Source organism: Malaclemys terrapin, chromosome 11 (genome assembly GCF_027887155.1).
Source record: "Malaclemys terrapin pileata isolate rMalTer1 chromosome 11, rMalTer1.hap1, whole genome shotgun sequence".
Lineage (NCBI taxonomy): Eukaryota > Metazoa > Chordata > Testudines > Emydidae > Malaclemys > Malaclemys terrapin.
Window position 1 is genome coordinate 6,146,117 of NC_071515.1, and position 21,043 is coordinate 6,167,159.

Below are 21,043 nucleotides of genomic sequence, written 5' to 3' on the forward strand. Positions count from 1 at the left end.
TTACACTATATGCCATTTTTGGTGGTATGTAGTGTCCACACCTGCGTAGCCACCCTAGCAGGGGTATAAACAGCAGTGTAGCCAGTGAGGAATGGCTCAGGCAAGTGAAGACACGTGAAAGGTGTGGGTATGTATGTACTACCTCAAGCAGTGCCTTCCTAGCTACACTGTTATTTTTAGCTGTGTAGTGTGCTGCTATCTCCCCACTGATGGAGCTTTCTCCACCACAAAGGAAGGCTCTGGCACTGGGGAGGCAATAGAGAAAGGCTCGGGCAGCTCCCCATGGCTGGAGCCCTGACTCACCACAGGGAAACATTCCTGCAATAGGGAAAGGCTCTAGCAGGGGAGAGGCAGCTGCCAGAGCCTTTCCCTGACACATATAGCGACACACTGTAGTGTGGACTAGGGCTGCTTTTCACTGCAGCATGTAGCTACACATATACTACATGCCAGCAAAAGTAGTATGTAGTGTAGACATAACCTTAGACACTTATTGATGAGATGGCATCTCATGTAAACTATGGTTCTTACAAGAGAAAACCCAGAGACTAGAACATGGCAGAGATCAGGAACTTCAGGAAATAGTTTTAAATAATTAAATTTTTTTCTTTAAAAATTAGAATAATTTCTGTAGTGGCCAGTTTACAGTTGGGGATAAAGTAACGTATTGATTAGTCCAGTGGAAGATAGAAGATATCTCAAATATACACAGTATGTGGAACTACCACTAGAGGGAGCACAGAGACTTGTTTCATACACAGAAGACATTTAGGAACTGCATATTTCTTTTCCATTTTTTGTTTTATTTATTTGGCCATTGTGTTTTCCCCTCAGGTACACAATGGAGCTTTTTCCAGGAGTAACTGTCCAAGTAAACAATTGTGAGTCAAGTTACATATTTATTGTTTTTCTTCCATGCTGTATTAATTAGTTGGAACATCTTCTCACACTAGACCATAAAGTCACTACTCCCTGTCTTTTAAATCCCTCCCTAAAACTCAATTCTACTCTGATGGCTAGGTGAAATTGTCAATTGATAACAGTTATGTGGATGCCATGAGAGAATTTTAATACTGATCTTATGCATTTTATTTATCTCATCAGATTTCATATTCTACTCTCAATTTTTAAAAATGTGTTTAGTTATATCTTTATTATACATGTCTATTAAGTGGGGGTAATTACATAAAAGATTACTCACAGTCACACAAATTCAGTGTCTGTTATATAGTATACCTGCATGAAGACATTTCTTAAGTAGATATAAATATAATCTGCATAAATAACAAACGTACTCATGATATTATGGTTCTAATGTATTGTTTCTTTCCAACCAGGAAGGGACTGAACCCAGCAGCTGGAGACAACTGGAGTACAGAAGGCTGTATGTGTATGCACAGTGCTGACCAATCCCAATGAGACTCTAGGTGTTACCAAAATAAAAAAATCTCAACCAGGATTAAATCTTCTGAACTATATAGTAGGCAGTGGTCATTTATCTGGAGAACACTTTGGTTACAGTATGCTGTGAGATACTGAGTTGAAAAAAAAAATCCATCTTTACCATCTTGGAAGACCCTTTCCACATTCAGCCCGTAAGTAGCACAGGTTTCATAGTAAGTGCATCTCTTCAAATCGTTCGACAGCTTTCTTGCTCTGGCATCATCAATAACACGTGGATTATTAGAGCTTATAGCATCTATAGTAACAGCATGCAGAGAGGAAAAAAAAGCAACAGCATTAGCAGTTTTATCGTGATAACAAATCCTGTATTCAACAGCGGCAGTTTATATTTACAAAACAACCTATGCCTACAGAGCCTACAAGGTGCTTAAATGTAATCCTAAAAAGAAATTCATACAAAAAACTTCATAAAGAGACTAAAGGTTGCACAGATCAGCAAAAAAGCCAGGTCCTGTCAATTTAAGATTGCATAACCGTAACTTTCCCTTTTTGCATATAATATACATCCAACACAAACTGCCTTTTTATATAAATTCTCTACCTTCTAAGACATGTAAATATCATAAATTTTCCTCTGCACCCATATACAATACATTTAAAGGGACAATGTTTCCTCTAGTAATATTCCACAATACAAGTATTGTTCAGAGGTGCATTTTGGACTCTTCTCAGGAAACACAGGAAAAACCGAGTACTATTATCAGTATTTCTTTTTTCAATGATTTCTACTACATTGTACTTTTAATTGTGACCTAACAAGCTGTCTTAATAAAGTCAAGTAGAGAACTGGCTGTACTTTAAAATACCGTTTAACTCTGTAATTAGTGAAAAATTTGTTTTCAAAGTTCATAGTTCTATACTAATCTTCAAGTCACTGATACAATTTATTTTCCAATTAGAATTGTATCTTTTCCCCCTAAGTTACCTTAAAAATGCATATAAGGCTACCAGGTGAAATATATTTAGCTGTATTAAATAGTAATAATATACTTAGAGTAAGATATATTAACAAAATACAACCAATACTGCTGTAATCCTTTAAGGAAGCAAATTACTTTTAGATCCCTTATTAACGCCAGCACATTGACTAATATGCTAAGTATGATGTAAAAATGACTTTCATGGACAGTCTGATATACAGAGTAGTAGGATGTAGGGCCACGGAAATGATGATACTACCATAACGCATAAGCACACTTCTTCACTTGAGTGTTTAACCACCAATATTAATGGCCTCTTCATGTAGTATTGTTGGATAGTGTTGTCTGTTAATTTTAAGAAATAAAAATATGGAAAAAATAAAAGTTAAGACTTGGCTAAGGACCAAGGGCAACAGAACTCTACCGGGTTCCAAAATGTATAGTGTAAATTCCATAATTCAACTCTCTCACCACAGTCCTTGCAGACATTACAAGGGCCACAGGAGTTCTTCCCTCCTTACAGATTCTGCAAAACCTTGGTTCAGCCCCTACACATCCCACAAACTATGCATTAAGTTTAGTTTACATTTAGCTTACCTGAGTATATATCTCCAGCCATCCTGCCTAGGTATAAGGCGGCAGTTAGGAGACCTCACTTGCACACTTCACAAGTCGGACAGTTCCCTTTTCTTGACCACTACACATCCAATATACAGCAGCCCTTCTTACAACCACCGCAACTTGAAATAGTCCTCAGAAGCCTTTGCACAGGTCTGGGCATAGGTAAATAGCCCAGTTTACTGCAAAATTAAAGTGGCTATGCATACATGCATTGCCCATCTTTCCTTAGATTTACACTCAGGGCCTGATCCAAAGTCCATTCAAGTCAATGGATTTGGATTATACCATTAATGAGCTTAGCAAACACACGTTCTGTACATGCTCAAAATGCCATTTTAAAGGCCAGAGAAATCAAACCCATTTTCTGATGTAATAAGGCATGCAATACTCCTCAGTGAGGACTATTCTCCATGCAAATCTCAATACTAAATTGTCAGGCATTTTAGCTGTAGGGCTGATCTGAATAGGTTGCAAGAATTATTTTATTATAGGAAGAAGATTACTGATTTCCTTCTCTTTGTGTTCAAAAAGACTGAACCATTTTTGCTCTAACTTTCAAAATCCACTCACCTATGTGCAGAGATCATTTCTGGAAAATTTCATCCACAAAGATCAAAATGTCAGTTAGTAATGAGCAACTGAAAACAGGGGAATGTAATAGCAACTGTTATGCTATCTTCAATATAGTGAGTTGCAATCAATGTCCTACTGTAACATAGTACATACATAACTGATAACATTTCCCTCTGGAAATGTTAACTGAAGTAGTTGATGGTATCCGAGGAAACATCTAAGAATTCAAGAGTGATCACACTAAAATCTTTGGAGTAAAGAAACAGATGGAGAAATGAATTTCACACCTTAGGACCCAACACATGACACTGACTTAAAACAGGATAATGGTATTCCTAAATAGCAGCTGATTGTAGATATCCATCGATGCTCCCACAGGACCAATCAAGCAGTAGATTTTATCAACATGCTTGAATATAAACAATTAACATAATTAGAGAGTCATTGAGAGGACTAACTCTTGACTGTTCATAGCAATCATATTATACAAACTATTAGTGATGTTCATCCTTCAGCTTCCAGGATCAGAAACCAAACTGCTGCTATAGCATGATCCTCATAATAAACCATCTCCTATGTGTCAGGATTTCCCAATATTTTGAAGCGATATGATTGTACTCACATTGTCACCTTGTTCAGCTCTCAGAACTCTGAGAAATGCCAACTGAATAGGAAAGTGGTTAGTTTAGTCCTGATAAAAACTCCACTGCAGCAGAGTGTTCTACATTGCAGTTCTCACTTGTACCACTTACAAACTGATACTGTGTGAAATTACACACATCTTCCTCACGAGCCATATGGCCCCAATTCAGGAAAGCGCACATGCTTAAGTCCCATTAATTTCATTGACTATTCACATTCTTAAAAGTTATGTACATATTTAAGCGTTTTGCTAAATGAAGGTCTATATTACCTTTATATCCCATATGAAAAAAGAATCCAGCACATTTTGGATATAATCAGCTGCTAGTTAGGAATACATATATATAAAACCTATATTTTTATATATACATTTGTGAATTCTGTATACTAAGCTACCACCTTCATGAGATCCTCATTCATTTCACAGTGGGAAGATGTAGTTATCCCACACAGGTAATGAGAAGATTCGAAGAGGTGATTTAGTGAGTGCAGAAAATTGAAAGGAATAATGTAAAGGGTTTTTTAAAGTGTTTATTCATGGAACAACTGACAGAACAAGGAGACCTAATCATAATGTATGTATTGTTTGAAACCGCAATTTACTTTACTAGGGTTTTTAGCATTAACTTACCCACTTGTCAGGGCATTATAAGGACTAGTTAATATTGTAAAATACTTTGAGATGTATAGCACTAAAACGCATTACAATTCAGACCAACACACACGATAAAAGTTTCCTGTTTCCCATGGCAGCTTATAGTAACAATGCAAAAACTGCAGCATCACAAAAGTGATCAGAAAATGTACCTAAGATTCAGCTACAATTTATTTAGTAGAAACCAATGAGGTTTCCATGAGATAAAAATCTCATCTGAACTTGAATATAAATTGCTATTACTGTGAATACACTTGGCAGTCCTGTCTGAAGTATATTACTTCGGTTAATGTTTCAAACATTTTAAATCTTACATGTGCTGTAAGGTACCAACTGAAGCATATTGGTTTTTATATTGCTATCTATTACCTGACATAAAAGGTAAAAACAAACATGTGTGCTTGGAAGCAAGTCTAAGGATTTTTCTTTGTAAAACCAGCAGAGGGTGCTGAAGGCACGTGGACAATAAATGCTTCTAAAATTAGCAACATCACTTAAAATGATATTTTGGTGTCAAAATATGGACTTCAATTTCACTGGAGATGGGGGAGAAAATATCCCCCTCTATTTTCCACCTCCGTATTCACAATGGGGAGAAGATTCACCTTTGGTTGCAGGAGCAGCAGCGGGGCAGACACTAGCATTTTAGGGAGATTTCACTTCAGAGATCATTTCACAGCTACCAGTCTAATAGCTATGATTAGTGGATCGGTAGCAGAAACCAGTCAGATATAATCGACACCATAACATTAAGAAGGACACTGTCACCTTGACGTGGAGTTAAGAGTGATGCCCTGTATTATCCTTGCCTCTTGCCTCTCTACCTCCCACCCCTACTATCATTAAAATTCTCCCCTCCTTCTCTGTGGCGCTGTGGGAAAGACCTAGACAAAACTTCCAGCACTGACCACCTCACTGTAAGGGAAAACACTGAAAATGGCACACAAAGCAAAGAAATCCTGAACAAATATCTTTCCCCTCTAACCTTTCTCTTACAGTAATCTTAGGTGTTAAACATTGTGAAATGTTTAAGTTGACAGTGTCCCTTTAAGCAATTCACTTCCCTTTTTGACTGCAGCTTCTTCTGTTCACCCTAGGATTTTTTCCCCCCAATCTACTTCCCCCTTTTATCTGTCACCTGCTTCCGCCTTATTGCCTTGTTACTATTCTTTCCCCTCCATGTTCCCCCTACTTCCCGGGCTTCACAATGAGCAGCTTTGGTTTCAAAGTTTGCAATCCAGCATTGGGCTGTCAAGCCACACTCTGTCCCCAGGCATTGTCTTAATTGGCAAAAAGACAACATGAGGAAGCAATGAAGCCCTAGATCAGCATTAAACCATCCCCAACATCTCACATTGCTGCAGGCTAGAGGGGAAGGGGAGTCTGAAACCACAGCTGAAAACACTGAGAAGAGGGGGATTAAGTACCTAACTTTCATGAGAGGATCTGAAATTGCGCCCACCTTCAGGGCTTGCCTGTCCTGTGATAGCCTAAGGCTATTGCTGTTCTAGCACTGTTGCTGCAGGATAGCTTTTTCCTAAATGGGGTGAAGTAGAATTGTGGGGTTTCTTTTTAAGTGACACAAAACGCAAGTGACTGTGCAACAAATCTAAAATAACGAGGATTGAGGTCTGGCCTGTATATGAGAACCTTCATTTTTTATAAATATTTATAGAGGAATGATTGCCAAGTCTTATTTTCTCTTGTTTTTGTTTTTTTTTTTGTTTTTTTTTTTTTTTTTTTTTTTTTTTTTTGTGATTTAAGGGCAATAAAGGACTGGTCTATTCTGGATCTTTAAGCAATTTGAGTCCCATCCTAATTTAGATCATGATCCTGCAAATACTTATGCATGTACTCAACTCAGATCATGAAAACTTACTGGTCAGAGTTAGGAACACTTTAAACTATCCCAGAAGTTCAGAACAGCCATTTTCTGTTAACATCTGGAATGTACTGCATTTTATCAACCAAGTGCCTGGAAATATCAGTTATGCCCCCCAAAAGGTTGGTATGAAAGGAAATCAATCAAGCTAAGTATGTTTGTCTTTAAAAAGAAGTTCCAGAACAAAATTGTCACTCTAAAGACACTTTCAGACAGGTAATCAGCCAAAGATAACTGAATATGAAGACAGCAACTAGAATACCGGTATCATCTTAGAGATGTTATAATCAAGACTGCACTTACCCTGGGTTCCCACTAGTACCATTGGGATTTCATTAGTGTTACGATAGTTAGCCATACGACTGTAGTAGTGGTAAACTGTCTGGAAGCTTATTTCGTCTTCCAAGCTGAAGACAAATATAACAGCATCGACCCACATGGCAAACTACAGAGGGAGAAAAAAAGGGGGAGGGGCAGGAGAGAGAGATATTCAGTGGGAAAGCAGTGAGCAGTAGTCAATAAAATTAGTGGGATTATCCTGTGTTGAAGGGAGGGGAGAAAGAATGCTGCATTCGGGAAATCTAACCATTAACATTATTAACTCTGAACTTGCTTTTTAATTTTACAGGGAGTTTGGTGCATATGCAGGTGAGGGATTAATACACACATTATAATATTGGCTTGAATCAGACAGAATCTGGGAGACAAAATGTATGCTATTAATTCTGGGTATATTCTAAGTAGTAACCGGTTTTTGTTCCATAGAAAAACTGGGAATGAAATGAGTTTGCCTTTGCAAATGTGAACGATAGGAATATTTGAAAACCGGTATCTAGAAATGAAAGGTTAGTGCAAAAACCTATCATGTTACTTTCCATTCATCCTACATATATAGATCTATAGATATAGATATAGATATATATAAAGAAATCAAAATAAATATTATATATATTTTGATTTCTTAACTAACATCAGCACTGACATTAAAAGCACAACATTACATTCAAGGGTTTACAAGTTTACCCACTAAATTTCAGATCTGAGCAAAATCTCAAATATTGCTTGCATTTCTTTTATATTCTAAAACTCAAATTTTAAGATATCTGAATTTGCAAATGCCATAATTATAGAAGTTTAAGTAAAATAATTATGCCTTAGGTTTTGTAGTGAGAAAGTGAACTGGTTTTCCCTGGTGTCGTAAATCTACTGAAAGAGAGGCACTTCTGTGCCCAGGTTAGGCTTAAAACAACCATATCTGTAGGGGAAATTTCAGATCACAAGTACTTGTTAGAAATATTAAAAGAAACTAACGGGGCAGCAAATTCATCTTGGTTATAGATTGCCAGAGGATTTCTTAAGCTAATAAATAGCATGTGTTTATAAATGTGTCCATTCCAGGACAAATTTCCATCAATAATACAAAGCTAACCAAGTGCAACCTTAAATAAGACACATTATCTTTCCATAATTATTAGTCATATTACTACCATACATACAGAACCAATCAAGGCCAGGGCCTCCACTGTACATATACATAGCAAAAAATGCTATGCAAAGAGCAGACAAGGCAAAAAAATAACATCACCTACTTCTTATCTAGCACTTTTCATCAGTAGATCTCAAAGCGCTTTACAAAGCAGGTCAGTATCACTATCACCATTTTACAGATGGGGAAATGGAGGCACAGAGGTGAGGTGATTCACCCAACGTCATCAAGCAGCCTTGTGTCTGAGCGGGAACAGTACACAGGTTTCCTAATCTCCAGTCCAATGCTCTATCCACTGGACAACACTGTCTTTATGCTCTCCATAATTAGCATATTTTATGTTTACATGTGTGTGTTATGCATTATTGTTCTCCTGGGTTTATGCACAATGTTACTTTAGGATTGCTAACTCTTGTTATTTTAAGTTTGTAATGCTTCCCATTTTTTAAAAGTAGCTATTCCTACGATTATGTAATTATCCCTGTTTACATTTAAAAGTTCCTAACTTTCACTGTTGTGCAAAAAAGGTTGAAAACCCTCAAGGCTCAACGCACAAAGAAAATAGGAACCCACAGGTTATTTTTTGAGGTGTGTGTTTCATTATTTCTATTAAAAATCATTTAATTTGTGTAAATTCTATGTACCATTTGAACACTTCAACACACAAGGATGTCTTTTCACTTAGGATCAAGGTGTAAGAACAGCAAAAATAAATCTTTGCAGTTCTCAAGACAGATACTTAATATGCCAACCCCCTACAATGTATTGCCAATGCTGTATTGTGCTAATACACAATATATGGCAGGAAATGTTCAACGCTGTCAATGTGTGTGAGCTGAACTGTTGTTGTCAGAACTGGAAGCCTAATGAAAAGCATGAGAGAGATACAAAAAACTGTGGAGGAAGTCTAGCTGTATAATTAATCTCATACCATGGAATCAATTGTATTCTGCCTAGAATTCTTGCTTGCAGCACTGACATTCTTAAAGAATAATCTATGAGACTAATGGTTTCTGTAGAATGTATTAAAATTTCTTAAAACCAGTGTACAATGATGGAAAGGTATCCATCTATTAATGGTTGAGAGATACACCAAAGGAGACTATTTAAAATAGTTCCCTTGGGTCACTTTTTTTTTCATGTGCGTGTGCACGTGTGTGTGCACGAAGAGAGAGAGAAATAATTTACACAACATCTTAAGTAATTTAATGTTATGAAGGTGCGATGTTAACAGCACTGGAAACTGAAGTCTTTGAAAAACAGTGCGGGTAATGGCAAATTCAAGCGGTGTGCTTCAAATCCCACTGTGGCAGAGAACAGTTCTCTGGGCAGAGAGGACAGCTCAATTTCATGTGCATTCAGTGTCTTGGATGGCACCAAAAGCATCCATTTTTATTTCTTTAATTAAGGTGAACACTTGTTCAAATGAGGCCAAAAATCACACTAGTAACCTAGAACCTGCATCCCAAAGCAACTATTATGAGCCATCCAAATCCCTCATAACTATTGTGTGGTGTTTTATCATAGGAGACTTTAACAGTTTTGTGGTAGGCCAGGAAGAACTAAAATCATGGCTAGCAAGCAATGGAAATGGCAATTTATTCACAATTGGAATGCTTTAAAAAGGATGAGGATGAAAAGCAGACTACCACCAACTGACCAGTAGTATATATTTCACTCTGATTTCATCCTTAAAAATGAGATTTTTAAAACTGTTTATGTATTAATTTGGCACAGAAAAAATGCAAAGCAGAAAGTAGTGATTGTCCTTTACTACACCTTTACCATGAATTTTCCTACTTTTGTTTAGTCTAGAACATAAATCTTCATTTTTCAGGGCATAAGCCAAACTCCAAATCGAGGGGTTAGAAAAGAAAGTTCTCTATAGGCAATTTACTCCATAATTGCCAGCTTCAGGATTTTTCACCTTAATCTGAAGCTTCTTGTATTAGACAACTGATCGGATCTGGAACACCAATTGCCAAACTCCAAGTTTCCTTTTCTGCTAGAGGACTCGAATGATGACATCACAATAAGCTGAAACGAGCAGTAGTCAGCGCTTAAGAAAGAAGAGAATGTCAAGGGACTTCTAAGATTCACTTTAACTGAGGCAATGATTCCCAACTTATTTACCATTCTGGGCTCCATATGTACCCCACAATGTGTTATGTGGGCTGCATCCAATACTATCCTTATGGCCCTGAGAATGTCACATGGGCTGCAGCTCTGTGCTGATTGGGCCACAAGTTGAGAACCACTGAACCAAGGACTGGGAAGGCTGCAGCACAGGTTTCTGCCTATTGTGATGTCACATCCCTTTTATTCTTCCAGTAAAAAGAATATTTCTAACAAAAACAAAATAGAAAAACCCTTTAAAACCCAAAACTTTATCATGTCATCATTGTGAATTATAAAGGAGCAGTGAAGGTTACAAACAATATTTTCCTTCAGGTGTTCCACTTCCATTACAGAAATTATCAATATTACCGTATATACTCGTTCATAAGCCGGATTTTTTTTTAGTAAAAAAGGGAAGCACCAGAGAAGGGGGTCGGCTTATGAACGGGTATAGAGAGGGAGAGGTGAGACACAACCCCTCCCCCCCCAACAGAGGGAGCAAGGAGAGTCAACACAGCCAGCAGAGCCAGAAGAGAAGAGGCAGGGCCAGAGCCTCTCCACTTCTGCTCTGCCTCCAGCCAGGCCAGAGACATCCTTCCCTGGCCCACCCCAGATAAGGTGGGAAGGGATGGGATGGGAAGAGTGTGGGGCTCCCAGGCTAGGGTCATGTGGGGGGTGGTCACAGGGGTTACTTCCCTGATCCCCTGCTTTTCTCCTCTCTCCCTCCCCCCCCCCCCCCCCCCACAAAAAAGAAACATTTCCCCACCAGTTGCTTGCTGTCCTGGCCCATCAGGGTTAGCAGCTGGCGCACCAGGACACTTTGTTTACTTAGGTTTACCTCCGTGCCTGCGGACGCTCGAGGTAAACAAACCATCTCGTCCCACCAGCGGCTTATCCTGATGGCCCCCGGGAGTCAAAGTTTGCAGACCCCTGAATTATAGGGTCGGCTTATGAATGGGTCATAAAAAATTTCCATTTTTATTTATCCATCTTGGGGGAGGGTAGGTTGGCTTATAAACCAACCAGCTTATGATTGAGTATATACGGTAATTTGTCCAGAAATAGTAGTTCTATTTATTTTGTGAATTAGATATATGAAAAAAAATCACAAAAATTTAGATCTTTTCTGTAACAATGTTACATGACCAAATTTTAATTAAAATAACTTAAGAAGAGAGATTACTTATGCATACATATAGTTTGTTTCTATAAAATACTGATTGGCAAACAGGAAGAAAAATTTACATTCTGATACGTATTATGACTTTTATGAAGTGCTTTGTTGGACACAAATTCTGATCATTTCAATCTAATATTTGGTATTTATCTGCCAAAGAATAGTTTTGTAGCAGCCCTAGATACAATGAAAACACTGCTTTGGGTGTCACGTCCTAAATTCTGCATCTATAACCACTGTGTGTGTAGTTGTATCAAGTGAACATACTATATGTATAGTATATATAGTGTGTATTATAATCAATTTATTAAATAATAATCTACCAAAAAACTGTTTTCTTGTAGTATGTTCACTTAATACAACTACACACACAGTGGTTATAGATGCAGAATTTAGGAGATAGATAGATAGATAGAGATAAACAAACTTTTATATACACATATAGGCTGTTGTGAACACATTTCTCAGACAAGTTATTCACACTAAGTGGCTCTCTCTCTTACCTCAACACACACATGTTTACCTCACAAGATCCAAGTTGAATTAAGTAAGCCTGTCTTTTGTTTTTAACTTCCCTTAAGGGCTTCTCCTCTGAGTCTCCTTCATTCCTCTGCCTAACCTCTTCTCTTCTTCTTTGTCTGAACTTCTTCCAGGATGCTTTAATCCTCCCATGGCTAATGGGCAATAGTGGGGCATTGAAACAGAAGCTGCTGAAGCTGCTTGCAACACTCCATTCAGCTGTTTGGCAGCAGAGCAGCTCCTGCTGCTTATTCTTGGAAGCTGCTCCATCACTGAACAGCTGAGGGCAGTGAGGCCAGTAGATTCTATTTAGCAACCCTGCTAATAACCAGGTAAGGGGAGGCAGAGGGTGATCTGTCCTTGTAGCCCCAGACACACTGACAGTAGCCAGAGTTTCACCATATGTACTAATGCCCATATGAGCACATGCTGACAAAAATGTTTAATGGTTTCAACTTGTATCAGCCGAGAGTATGGGAACCAGAGAAAAATGACCGATCTGTCTCCTCTTCAGAGTTATCAAAATTCTGTGTGCAATAGAACAGCCTTCTACAGGACAAAAGAAGTTAAATAAACGTACAATAACCAAATAGGAAATGCATAAGATTACAATGGTGCCCTACTGAGGCCTGGAGAGCTAGAGAGCCTCACAACACTACAAGGAAGAAATAAGGTAGAAGCAGTAGAGATGAGGCAGAATGAGGGAGAAGGACAAAGATTCAAAAGCAGACACTTCTAACACATTTCAGCGTGAGTACATCTGCTATGATAACATTATGAAAGAACTTCATCGCATACTTCAGTCATTTCCTTTAATATGAACGTTTAATAAAAATGTAATGCAGTGTAGTTACCTGGCCAGTGAAGCAGCTTTGTAGCCCTGAATTGTGCATTTGATGGGAGATAAGTCCACGTGTTCTACATTCCTCTATTGTATCAGAGTGAAATTTACAACTTAACCCCTTTTGTAAGTACAAAAGAACCAGTTTTCACCAGAGAACATTTACTATTGCCCCAGAGACCATCACTATTGATTAATTATATGTAATTTTAAAATACACAGATGTCTTTTCACGTTCAAGTGTATGGAAATTCTCCCCCAAAAAGGTAGACTTAAATGACATCTCCATTTTCCTCAGGCTGTTGGAAAAGGTGGGGCAACGAGCCAGCTTTGCTTTCAGGTTAGGTGACCTGAGCAGACTGTGATATAGCTTGTTCACATCAGGAGTAATATATTCTGCTGCCTTCCTAGGAGGGCAATCAGTGCATTCTGTTTTGAGTTACACGAGCAAGTTTTAATCCATCACATTTATATTCTTAAAGACATGTAACAACCTCCCATGAAAACATCAAGTTTTCTCAACCTACAGGCTTAATTCTTTGCACTTTTTCTTATACCAAATAAGATATAATTTCATTAAAGTTGTTATTCATTTTCATGATCTATAGTCTAGCCTAATAAAGCTCTAAATGCAATGCTCACCTGTGCCTCTGGAGGGCCCCCTTCATCTCTAATCAGCAGCAGATAGCTTTGTCCATCAACTACTATCTCTTTCTTGAATCTCCCACCTGTCACATAAAGTAACTCATTACACAAAAGAAAAAGTAAAACAAAAACAAAGGCTTCACTTGTGGAAAATAACATTTCTAAGACTCTCACATAAGAATAATGTATTATGTATTAATTACAAATGTAGCTCAAATCTATAAAGTTTCATGGATGCAAGACTTATTTAGGAAAGCTAATTCAATTACATATTTTTAAGGAGTTATATGTCTGATTGAGAAGCATATTTCAAGGGCTCTATTACACATGCTGCTTAAGAAAATAAGAGATTGTTAAAAATTTTGATAGCTAGTATATGAAGTAAAGTCATTTTGTCCACAATCCAGATGTGGTTTAAAATAGTAATTTTGGGAAATGCAAGTGTTGACAAAATGGTATTAATCTGAAGTTACATACAATACTGAATTTTCACATTTACCTCATATGCGAACTAAAATAATTAAGCTACATTCACTCTATTTTTCCTCAAGAGAAGCCCAGTTCTTAAATGTCAACATTTAACATTATGAAAATGGTATTCTCTACTCACAAGTCACAACTGGGGAAAGGGTGCTGAAACACTACACACGTTAGACAGAAGAACTACAATGATGGCACCTCTGAGAGATGTACTAAACTATGAGAGAAGTGCTGTGCCATTTACTAACAGGATGAATTAGAGACTTATTTTGGGTTAGCGATAAAATGGTAGAAGCTACAAAACCTTATCTGAAGCAAGAACTATTTCTGGGCTTCAAATACATATTTTGAAAGGAAATGGAGTATTCAGTGCTTGTGAAGACCAAGGAACTGGCACTTCAGAAACTGACCTCTTCAACGGTCACAGATTGAATGAGGCATGCAGCTGCACGGAAAGTTTCCTCACCACTGCCCTGGTCAATGACTTTAAGTCTGACCTGCGGGTGAGATAGGGATTACCCTTCCCTTGGCTGAGAGGCATTTCAGGCACCATGCTGTTTCTCATGACAGACTCCAGATAATGCCAGATTACACTTAGGTTTCTGAGCCTGAACCAAGATTAGCAAACCTGGTCCACTTAAGGCCTTAGGATGGATTTATACCCTGCTCCTAGAAGTGAAAGCATTCTTATCTTACTGACTAAGCCACACAAGCCCTCAGCCTCTATGCATAATGCCTTCCAATTAACCCACATCTGAGTTCAACAGGCAAAGATATGCTAATGGTATTATGGTACTGGTATAAGATATGTCCAGTTTTTCCTCTTGTTGTATTAAAACTTAGGCTACTTCCAATTCTTCCTCGCCTTGTTTTTAACCTAATTTCTCAACTCTACCTTTTCTTCATAAACTTGTCATACTAGTAAAACTGAAAAATACTTTAGAAAAAATATTTCATATGAAAGTGGACTACTGAAATAAGTGTTCTTATAGAAGAGCATTCAACTCAAGTCTTTTGTGTATCATTCTTCACACAACAAAGAGAAAAGGTCAGCAAGCGGAAGCCAGCAATAATCCTTTGAAACGTTTAACAGGACTATGAATGGAATTCAGGGAAATGATACAAAATTAAACACTGGCTACTTCAGACCCACTTTTTCCCCCTTCTTGATTGCTATATCAATACAGAACTGCTTGATTTACTGAGATTTCTGAACAGCTCAGCAAGGTGCAATGGATTCAGTTTTTAAGATAGCTACAAATCATTGAGTAAAAGTGGCTAGAACAAAACTTTTTCTTTATACGTCTTCATTACATATAGCTCAGAAGCACCAGTAAAAGCGTGGGAAATACTGATTTGTCTGGTCATCACACTGTACAAATCTACTGTAGCTCAGAAGAAGCTTTTGGTTAGCTGGATTGAGCCTTTGGCTCCCAAGATCAAGTCCCAGACAAAAACTCCTTTTAAGTCCATCATTAATAGAATTCTAAAAATAAAATTAAATGGATCAAAGAAAGCAGACCATCTTAGATCACTAAGTCTGAATTTCCATTAATCTCATTATTTTCTTTTGAAAAAAAAAATAATAAAGTTTACCAAAAAACACGTAATCGGCTTAGTAAAGAATTAATAGAATTCAGTATTGTAAATGCTCAATAATACACTCCTCTGGGGACATGCACATTTTTAAGCTCTAAATAACTGACTGACACGGTAATGTAGTTTGATGTAAAGTGAAGATTCTGAGCAATTGTTGCAGCAGCCCTCAGTTTTCGGCCTTCCCTCCTTTTATTAGTAAATACTGGAACTCTGAACAGGCTAACTGTAAAACGGTTAATGCATACCCATTTAAGAAAGAGCATCCATCTTACTCATGACCCATAATTTCTTCACTCGGGGGGTGGGGGAGGAGGGAGGGAGAGAAAGTCTTGAGCCATGTAGATCTCAATGCATTTTCACATAGTCTTCATCGGTTAAAAGAGGAATATAGGCGTAAGTGGAGAATTACAACCCAGTAAGTGTGTACAGTATTCATGTAGTAAGGAGAAGGTGGCTGCACCCACCAGAGAGAGAGATTTCACTTATCTGGATTGCCACTTCTCCCTGTCATCTAAAGTGGCAGCTGCAATTTACTAGCATTAAACTGGGAAAACCTAACATCCTTAAAAGTGTCTGATATGTCAAAGATTCATTTTGGGGGAAGCAGAAGTAGGAAATCAACATCTGACAAGGGTAGCCAACTTACTGACCCTCCAAGCTGCATACAACAATCTTCAGAAGTTTGAGAGCTAGGGCGCACCTGCCGGGGCCTAGGGCTTAAGCCCCATGCCCTGGCAAGCATCTCCTGCAGGGCTGAAGCCCCGAGATACCCCTCCCCACTGGGCAGAAGCCAGAGGCGACGCATGGTGGAAGCATGTGAGGTCACGTGCCCCCCACCCCAGATTTTTGCCAGGCTTTGCTGGCCCCACTGGCTCACATGGTGCCGCCAGGCCTCCTCCCTGTGCAGCAGCTGCTAGAACTGATAAGCTGGGAGCTCTGGCCATAAGGAGAGGCAACAGCAAACACCTGGGAGCTGCAGGGAGAGCCATTGCTTTTGCAGCTGCTTCTCCCTGCAGAGCTAAAGCAGGAGCCACACCCTGCAGTTTCCAGCTGTTTGCAGCTGCCTCTCCAGGCAGAGCTAACACCTGGGAGCTGCAGGGAGGGGCCACTGAGGATAAAAGGTAGGGTGTGCTCGGGGGCAAGAGTCAAGCTGTGGGGGGGGGGGCGAACCTTTAAATTGTGACACACACACCCCACTCTCAGGAGGCATGAGTAGTCTCTGGAAGAAACTCCAGCCCCATCACCCCACCACAGGGAAGAAGCCCTGAGCTTCCCCCCCAACCCCTGAGTCTCGTAGGTGGAGAATGGATGGGGCGGGGGGGAGCTCCGCAAGCCACACTAACTGTAAAAGAGCTGCCTACAGCTCATGAGCCACAGTTTGGCCACCCCTCTGCATGTATAATGTTATCCACAAGTTCTCATTTATTTAACGGGTTGCTTTTTTTTTCTTCCAAAACATCATGTGCCATAAACCAAAAGTTGTTTGCAGTGTTCTTGTAGCTGTGTCAGTCCCAGGGCACGTGAGAGACGAGGTGGGTGAGGCTATATATTTTATTGGGCCCACTTCTGTTGGTGAAAGAGACAAGCTTTTGAGCTACACAGAGAATTCTTCGGGACCTGAATTATCTTCACTTTACATAAAGCTATATTACATTGTCTTTCATAGATTCAAGGACTGGAAGGGACCTCCAGAGGTCATTGAGTCCAGTCCCCTGCCCTCATGGCAGGACCAAATACTGTCTAGACCATCCCTAATAGACATTTATCTAACCTACTCTTAAATATCTCCAGAGATGGAGATTCCACAACCTCCCTAGGCAGTTTATTCCAGTGTTTAACCACCCTGACAGTTAGGAACTTTTTCCTAATGTCCAACCTAAACCTCCCTTGCTGTAGTTTAAGCCCATTGCTTCTTGTTCTATCCTTAGAGGCTAAGGTGAACAAGTTTTCTCCCTCCTCCTCATGACACCCTTTTAAATACCTGAAAACTGCTATCATGTCCCCCTTCTCAGTCTTCTCTTTTCCAAACTAAACAAACCCAACTCTTTCAGCCTTCCTTCATAGGTCATGTTCTCAAGACCTTTAATCATTCTTGTTGCTCTTCTCTGGACCCTCTCCAATTTCTCCACATCTTTCTTGAAATGCGGTGCCCAGAACTGGACACAATACTCCAGTTGAGGCCTAACCAGCGCAGAGTAAAGCGGAAGAATGACTTATCGTGTCTTGCTCACAACACAATTACCTCCAGGACCTGAAGAGCTCTGTGTAGCTTGAAAGCTTCTCTTGCACCAAGAAAAGTGGATCCAATAAGAGATATTACCTCATCCACCTTGCCTCAGAAACCAAAAGGGCAGTTATTACAATTCTGTTTCTATTACTGAATTCCTACCTTACTTACATAAAATTTGCATCAATTTAATTAAGTAAATCATGCTAGAATGAACGACGCTATGGTGGATAAATATATGCCTAACTCCAATACAATGAGCCTGGTACTTTGCCTTTAAAGTTGAGTACATTGGTTCCTTTGGTGTTATTTTAATCTTTTATTCCTTACACTTGCATACTAGTGCAACCATTTCCTGGGAAGTACAGCAATAACAAATCTTCAAATCAAAAGATCACATACAGAAAAGTTATTGAAGTAATTCTTAGATTTCTCTTAATTTATTTACAATTTTCATGCCATTCTAAGGCTGTATAGTAACTCATGATACTATGACAGCCTGGATTTACATGTGGAAAGATGAAAGAAAGATTTACTTGTCTTGTAACCCTACCTTTCTGAAGTTATCTTGCCTGATTTTCACTCTGGGGGATCCTAGTTCTCAGTGAGAGACAGGAAAAACTCCCGGAGCATTTTAAGGTTTTCTGGTCTGCAGAGCTTAGAAGAACACACTATATACCTTCTACTAGTGCTCTCAAAGACACTAGCATAGCCATCTAGTGTACTGGGACTTTCCAGTCAGTTTCTGATTGGGAAATAAGAGATTCCTCAAAAATGAAGCCAATTACAAAATAAATTTGACTGAAAAGTGAGAAACTCTAACCCTAAAAGGGTAAAAAAGGAAAACATTAGCCTCCAAAAACTGACACACCTCAAATGAATGTTCATTCCATAACAGTTATCGGTGCAGGATTCTAATTTCAGGATATAAGTAGTTTGAGGAGTGGTTATTAACACTGAGGAATGTTTAACAACAGAAAATATACTGATATTGGCCTCATTCAAATACTCATTTTTGGTTGGTTTTAAGTTATAAATGACAGATAGGATTCCTTCCAATATACCCCATCTACACAATTTAAAAGCCTGAAGGATGCAGCCAGGGGAAAAAATCCTGAAGTTTGGCCAGCCCTAAAAGATATTCTAAACAGAACCAGAGATCTAAGTGAATAATACAGTTTGGGCTCCCCTATTTCAGAAACAGGAGGAATTCCTCCCTAAACACTAAATCCAAGCAATTACTGCTTTGTAAACACATGGAGCCAGGGCTACACGGCTACCCTTTTTCAGCCTGTTTTGCAATGTTTATTAGAAAGATGGTTGGGGAAAACCCTGTTAAACATACTGATCAATTCATGGACAAACAATCTTTGCTATCAGGCAGACCAATGTAATTAGAAAAAAATACTACCCAGGTAGTGACTTCAAAAAAAGTCACATCAGCTTTACAAGAAAAAAATCTTGTGAGGAGAAAGTCACAAGACTGTTTGGAGGGATACTTCAGCATACAAGAAGTCTGAGTTCCAGATCAGTTTAAACAAGTGATATCTTTCAACTTCAGTGTTATGACTGAAAATATTGCACAAGGCAAGAAGTAGTATCTCTTCAGTCTCTTCAGAGCAGATTTAGGAGGTGGTCACACAAGCCCATGTTTTCAAACCTGCACACCAACTTGTGTGTGCAAACATGTCAATGTTTGTGCAAGTTAGGGCTGCATGGACTCAAACTCAACTATTGTATATGTGAAAACTTCATGCATACACGCACGGAGATGTGTGTGCCTACCATAAACCACGTATTCACGAAATAGGGAATAGGGAAAAAATAATATATTACCTCTCTTTCACGCTCCCCTTCCCCATGTTGCACACAACTAAAATTCTAGGATAGTTATACAAGGCTAGAGTGTCACTTAAAGGTGGCCCAGCCATCTGACAAAGGGCCAGACTTCAATAAATGTAAAACTAAAATAAATCCATGCATCAGCCATAGATTTGTCAGTCATGATATAGGCCTGGCATCCATCAGAATATTGGGCTGAAGAGATCAGGGCAGGTTTGTTAACCTAATCTCTATTTTTGTCCTATTTCAAGCACTGTTTGGTTTGAGAAGCAGCTGGAGGAACTCTATGTCCTTTGTTAAAATACTTAGTTTAACATGCATATGTTAAATACTAAAGATAATTCTATGCACTGGCACTGCAGATCAGGGGATCTTTTAACATCACCCACATGAGCTTGTGAGTCAAAGAGTATCACATCTCACAGTTTCTCTTGCTAATGACTATTTGTTTCATTGGCTAACTGCTCACTCAAGCAATCACTGATTTGTCACGGTGTGCCCCTTGGCTCTATTTTGTTCACCATCTTTTTTACTGAAAATTGCCACTGGGATCAAATAATATGGCACTATGATCAGGATTAAGATTGTCATGTGGATGACCTCCAAATCTATGTAGTACTGGGTATGATAAATACAGGATAAAAATAAGATGTGGAAGATTATTTTAAGGTTATATAAACCTCTATGTTTTATCCCTAATATATTTGAGTTTCCATCCCTATGGTTCTTCTTTGAAATGCCAGATATTCTATTCCTCCAAAAAATAGCCAGCAAGCTCATGCTAGAAACTGAAGCCAGCTTGCATCAGAGATTGTATTTCAGGTTTCGAAGGTGTGCTTTAAACAAACAAGAAATTACATGTACTATTAAGACATTTTATTTTTAAGAACAAATTGCTAACTTATTTTTTTTAAAGACTTATCTTTTTAAAAGATGACATCTCCTCTTAATCAGGTTATGGCTAAAACAACAAGCTTAAGACCTTGATCATCACTTTTTAGGTGGGTACGTACAGTGCTTGAACTGATATTGCTATTAGTAATATTATATATTTGGCTGATTCATGTCTGCTTGTTCCAGTTTTGAAGTTAACTTCAATACAGCTACCTAAGATACCAAGAATTCCATTAAACAGTTTTAAAAATGGTCAAAGTTGTCTGAACGGCTTTCATAGCTGCACAATGGGTACCTAAGCAAGAGACTCAGAAGCAATATAAACACTCTTGCAGCGGGGCTACAAGAGTCAACACACTCTTGCCATGCACACTTGCTATTAAATCATGTTAGAAATATTTGTTGGTCAGTTTGTGTGTATGGTGAAACTGACGTTTATTGAAATTTTCCAATAAAAA

At 38.6% G+C, this 21,043-nt stretch overlaps 1 protein-coding gene across 5 annotated transcripts in view; it reads right to left on the reverse strand.

Annotated features, from left to right (window-relative positions):
- AGAP1 (ArfGAP with GTPase domain, ankyrin repeat and PH domain 1) overlaps positions 1-21,043 on the reverse strand; it is a 661,893-nt gene that overhangs the window by 365,839 nt on the left and 275,011 nt on the right. For 4 of the 5 annotated variants that reach the window (XM_054043261.1, XM_054043262.1, XM_054043260.1 and 1 more), the window contains 3 exons: positions 13,541-13,626; positions 7,061-7,202; positions 1,565-1,699 (listed from right to left, as the gene is read on the reverse strand). The exons of the other annotated variant lie outside the window; for it this stretch is intronic. In XM_054043261.1, the coding sequence (XP_053899236.1) occupies positions 1,565-1,699; positions 7,061-7,202; positions 13,541-13,626 (363 nt within the window). The remainder of the gene's footprint in view (positions 1-1,564; positions 1,700-7,060; positions 7,203-13,540; positions 13,627-21,043) is intronic. 5 annotated transcript variants of the gene reach the window in all.